The 5,431-nt window shown below is 46.7% G+C and overlaps 1 gene segment (V, D, J or C); it reads right to left on the reverse strand.

Moving 5' to 3' along the window:
* Nucleotides 1–3,818: 3,818 nt before the first annotated feature.
* LOC101539917 (immunoglobulin kappa variable 2-30-like) lies at nt 3,819–4,611 on the reverse strand. The segment is given in 2 exon segments: nt 3,819–4,207; nt 4,538–4,611. Coding segments are annotated over 2 exon segments (438 nt in total).
* Between the last annotated feature and the right edge of the window lie 820 nt (nt 4,612–5,431).

Here is a 5,431-nt window from a genome sequence, read left to right on the forward strand (position 1 = left end):
GGATAGGGTACAACCCACAGAGAAATGACTCACAGGTCTTAGAGAAGGGCATCAAAGTGGACAAGAGGGAGTGCCCAATCTTGGATCTATGCTCTGACAGGGGCTAACACCCCAGTGTGCTGGTGAGGGTAGAGTGCTGGGTGAGATGAGTCAGTGTAGATTCTAGTGATGATTTTCCCCACCCCCACAACCACCCCTATTCAATCACTGTTTCTTCACTCAGGAGACTGCTTCTGGGAATGCAACCCAGTAAAATATTGAAAGGCCCATGGACGATCCACATCATTGAATTCAATCTTCATGATATCCGAGGACTCTCCTCCATGAACTGCTGGCTGGCCCAGCTGGTAGCTTTCTGTTTCTGAGGAATCAGTGTCCTGGGCAGGTCCATAGACTGTAGCAGAGAGGGTCCCAGGGGAGTCCTACAGTGATCATAGATTCTAGCGGAGACAGGTTTGCTTCCAGTGATCAGCCTGTGACTGGGGCCTTCACCACTGCTTCTGGCAGACAGGGGAGCACAGGAAGCCTCTCTTTCTGCAGGGCCCTAACAGGACCCTCCAGAGCCACTTGAGGCCTCATGCCTATCTCAGGCAGGAGAGATCTCCCCTGCTTCAATACATACACAGCCCAAACCCACAATAGTTTTTAAGGCTGCCAGGATTCTCCTCTCACTGGACCCCATGTGCAGTGAACCCAAACTTGTAACCAGCTCCTACTGGATGATTCCTATCAGCCACTTACCAAAGGACAAACATGCACAGGGATTTTATGAGACAGGAAAGAAAAAGTGTTGCTTATGGCAGGATGGGAGAGAAAGAGACCTCAGTTACAAAGGACACCAGAGAGAGTAAAGGCAGGTGAACTGGGTGTGTGTGCTTGGGAGAGCAGCTCAAATAAGACACACACTTTTGCCTGCACTGTCTGCTCCGTAACTGGGTGTGTGTACTCAGGAGAGCAGCTCAAAGAAGACACACACTTTTGCCTGAGGTGGTTCTGATGGCCAGGGGAAGGGGTGGGGGAGAAGGAGGATGAGACTCCAGAGTGTTCACACAATCCTGTTGTCACAAGAGGCCCTAAGATTGCGCATTCCACCACAGGAGCATGAGATGATGATTAGCACACAGAGGTTGTCTGAGCTCCTGTGGTAGCTTACTCTGATGGTGAGCAGGGATAGAGCAGCTGTAACCTTCCTGCAGAGCCTCAGGGCATTGGCATGAACAGAAGCTGCAGAACTAGATCCAGTCACTGGCCCTGAGATGAGATTGTGATCATGCTTTTCCAATGTGTGACAGACTCTACAGATGACTATATTGTAGAGACTTGAAATGAAGTCAGGAGTTTTACATTTCAGTTTAGTATAATTTAAGAATTATGAAGCCATGACTTAACTGCAGCTATTTCTTATGCTATACACTACGAACTGTTATAACTATTTCCCAGATAACCATGTGTTTTTAGAAAGCAATAAGCAGCACCAGGAGAAGCAGGCTGCCAACAGATAATCACAGGGTCTGCCCCACACTCATGTAACCAGTTTGGTGCATGGATGCATTCTCTCTCAGCTTTTATTTTAACCACTGCCTTTCCTAATAACTTTTCTCATATGACTAAGAGTCTGTTGCCCATTTGGGTGGCTCTGTCTTGGCCATGTTGCATGTGTGAGTCTTTGAGCACCCCGCTGCCCTAGACCACGATAATCTCCTCATTCCTGAAGTCCCCGTAATTAAAGATAACTACAGGGGCTGGAGAGATAGCACAGCGGGTAGGGCGTTTGCTTTGCACGCGGCCGACCCGGGTTCGAATCCCAGCATCCCATATGGTCCCCTGAGCATGACCAGGGGTAATTCCTGAGTGCAAAGCCAGGAGTAACCCTTTGCATTGCCAGGTGTGACCCAAAAAGCAAAAATAAAATAAAATAAAAAATTAAAAAAATAAAGATAACTACAAGGGACCTAGTGGAACAATCAGAAGGTGGAAGTTGTAACTTCCCTGATAAATGTTTCTTCCAGTACATGGAGAAAGTTCCTCTATTTGGAGGGCATGAAAAGAATCCTTAGGCTTTCTTGGGATCTGAAATGTTTTCACTGCATCACAGAAATGAAGGAAAAACACCTTGAAGCAAATGTAAACAGTGTCCAATGCTTTTTGCAGTAAGATTGCTGCCTGTGCCAACAGGGTCGAGAGAATTGCCATTGCTGTTGGTGATAAATGACTTTGATCCTGGACATTTACTGAGCTCCAGGGTCAGAGTGACATGGGGGTTCTGGAAACCTGGGGCTCAGCAGGTATTGGGCAGGATCCAGAGGACATGGGCCTCTCCAGAGCTGAGCGTGGGGACAGCATACACCAGGTAAATTTTCAGGAGCAGCACAGGGGACTCAGGGTCAGCCTTGGGACAAAACCCCCTCAGTATATTGCCAACTTCCCATTGGGCCCCAGTGAGGAAGGTTTCCTGCCTGCCTCATTGTCTCTCCCGCTACAAGGATTTGACGTTGGAGGACTGTGTCTGCCCAGTCAGCAAGTGTCAGAGAAACTCCTACTCTACATTCCGCTCCCCAGGACTCCACTGACATAAAGGGTATTGCAAAGGAATCCAAGGAAATGAGTGAGAACTAGGGGTGACCATGAGCAGGGATGAGGAGAACAGGGGCCCAGCTCTGAAGGCACAAGGCTCTGTGTGTGAGCAGGATGAACTGGGGCCTGTGAGGTCAGGACATGGAGTCGGAGCTGACAGACTGGAGTCTCCATCAGGAACGCAAAGGAAAAGCCCTGGAGGTGCAGGTGGAGGAGGTGAGAAGGTCTGGAAAGGGTGGCCTGGGATGGGGGAGAATTGAAGCTACTTTTTTTGGCTTGTTAGTATTTTTTTGTTAGTTTTTTCATTTGTTATTTTAAGGCCACATCTAGAAGTTCTCAGGACTTATTCCAGGCTTAGGGATCACTCCTGGATGTAAAAAATGTGGGGTTCCAGGATGTGAATGTATTGACCAGATACAAGGCAAGCATCTTATCTGTTGTACTCTCTTTGGCCCACATGAAGCACTTTTTAAAATAAAAATGTACATTTCATAGTAAATACCATTATGCCTTAAAATATTGAAAACGTTGTGTCAATAATGTGTTACCTAGGTAGTAATATATATCCCTTAGAAATTTGGGCAACCATAGCTTGAAAACTGGCCTCAAATGCTGGAAGAAAAGGCAGCTAATATAGAGAAGGGAACAACAAGTAATGGATTTTGGGAGGACCCATTCAAGTTGGAAGATGCAAACTAAAAGTAGACTATAGACCGAACATGAAAGCCACTCAATACCTCTATCTATTGCAAACTACAATACCCAAAAGGAGAGAGAACATAAGGGAATGCCCTGCCACAGAGGGAGGGTGGGATGGTGAGGGGTGGGGTAGGGGTGGTGAGAGGGATACTGGGATCATTGGTGGAGGTGAATGGGCAGTGGTGGAGGGATAGGTAAACAATCACTGTATGAGTGAAATGCAAACACAAAAGTTTATAAGTCTGTAAATGTACATCACAGTGATTCTCTAATAAAATTTTTTTTAAAAAAAGAAATGTGGGCAATACAGTGAGGGTGAAGTGGGGTTGCCCATCATCTGTCAGTTCACTACAACGGATCATTCACAGCACAGCCCCCTGCATACCTGCTGCTCTGCCACACCAGGCCTGTGCCTCTGAACAGGCCTTAATGAGGGGTGTCTGCATTACAGCAGGGGCTCTCCTGGTCCAGACCCACAGCTGCAGCCTCCTCCCCTGAGACCCCCAATGCCTTCCTCTCACTGACTCAGTGACTCTGCTGTTTGCTCACCAGCAAAGAACACGTGTGGCCATCTGGGGCAGGCCAGGCAGGAAAGTTTTTGTTCGGGGCTGTATCACTGTGTGAGGAGACTTGGAACCTTGGTAGCAGTAGTAAACGCCAACATCCTCAGGCTCCACGCTGCTAATCTGAAGAGTGAATTGTGTCCCAGACCCGCTGGCACTGAACCTGTCTGGGACCCCAGGCCTTCGTTTAGAAACTTGATAGAACAGTTGCTTTGGAGGTTGGCCTGGCTTCTGATGGAACCAGCGAAGATAGGTGTTTCCATCACTATAAACGAGGCTCTCACTAGACGTGCAGGAGATAGAGGCTGTCTCTCCCTTGATGATGGACAGGGAGAGTGGACTCTGGGTCAGCACAACATCACTTCTGGATCCTGGAAAATTGATTTTTGAAAGTGTCAAGTTAGATCCAAGCATCAGCTCAATTTTATTGTTTCCATTTTGCAATTATTTTTCATAAAATATTGCTTTCTGAGAAAAATATTACTTAAATGATTTATACTCATATACCAGAAGGATATCATCACCGTGAAGAGAACTTAAGGATGGGGAAACAGGCCTCTACACCTTCCCTCGGCCATACCCACTTTCCTGATGTTTCTCTCTCACACAGTCAGACACACAGATAGAACACACAAAGAGACAAGTGGGCCCCCCAAACACCTCTCCTGAGCCTATTCTTTCTCTATCCCTGCTCCCCTTACCTGGGATGCAGAACATCAGCAGACCCAGAAACTGAGCAGGGAACCTCATTTTGGGAGTTTATCTGAGAAGACCTGATAGCTGAAAGCCAGATAGAGCTGACTCTTATGTGAGACTGTCCAATATAGACCCACCCCGGGGGACAGCATGCAAATACACGGGTGTGTGCATCTGTGTGAAAAGACCTCAAGGAAGGAGTCGCTTCTCTTGAGCAAAGTGACACATGTGTCTTCAAGTCTTTGAAAAATACTAGAAACATTGACTTAGCCTGGATGGTAGTGGTTAAGATGGAACACTTCTCAGTCTAACTGTGGGTGACAACATATGTGTGTCAATGTTTCTTTTGTTCTGTTTTATGGTTTGTTTCCTTGCTTGGGGACCACACCCAGCAGTGCTAAGGTGTTATTCTTGGCTCTTCACAGAGGAACTACTCCTAGCAGTACATATGGGATGCTGCATGCAAGGCAATTATCTTAAACACTGCACTATGACTCAGCCCCCTTACTGTGTCTCTCACACAGTATATTTCTGATTTATTAGATATTTGAACCTTGTAAATATGTGCCTAGGTCAACCTCATGCAAGCAATTGACAGAAAATATCTGTGTCCCATATCTCCCATATAAGAATTTCCTGATTCTAATTTGCAGAGTCTCAACTACTTTTTTGTTTGTTTGTTTTGGTCATGCCCAGTGATACTCAGGGCTGATTCCTGGCTCTGCACTGAGGAATCACTCCAGGTGGTGCTCGGCGGACCATATAGGATCTCACGACTTGAACATAGGTTGGCTATGTGCAAGAGAAATATCCTACCTGCTGTGTATGGCTCCAGCGCCTAGTCTCAAGATTTAGAATGGACATGGGAGAGTCAGATTTCTGTTTCTGTTGTAATCAGG

The sequence above is a fragment of the Sorex araneus genome, chromosome X (assembly GCF_027595985.1).
Source record: "Sorex araneus isolate mSorAra2 chromosome X, mSorAra2.pri, whole genome shotgun sequence".
NCBI classification, from domain to species: domain Eukaryota; kingdom Metazoa; phylum Chordata; class Mammalia; order Eulipotyphla; family Soricidae; genus Sorex; species Sorex araneus.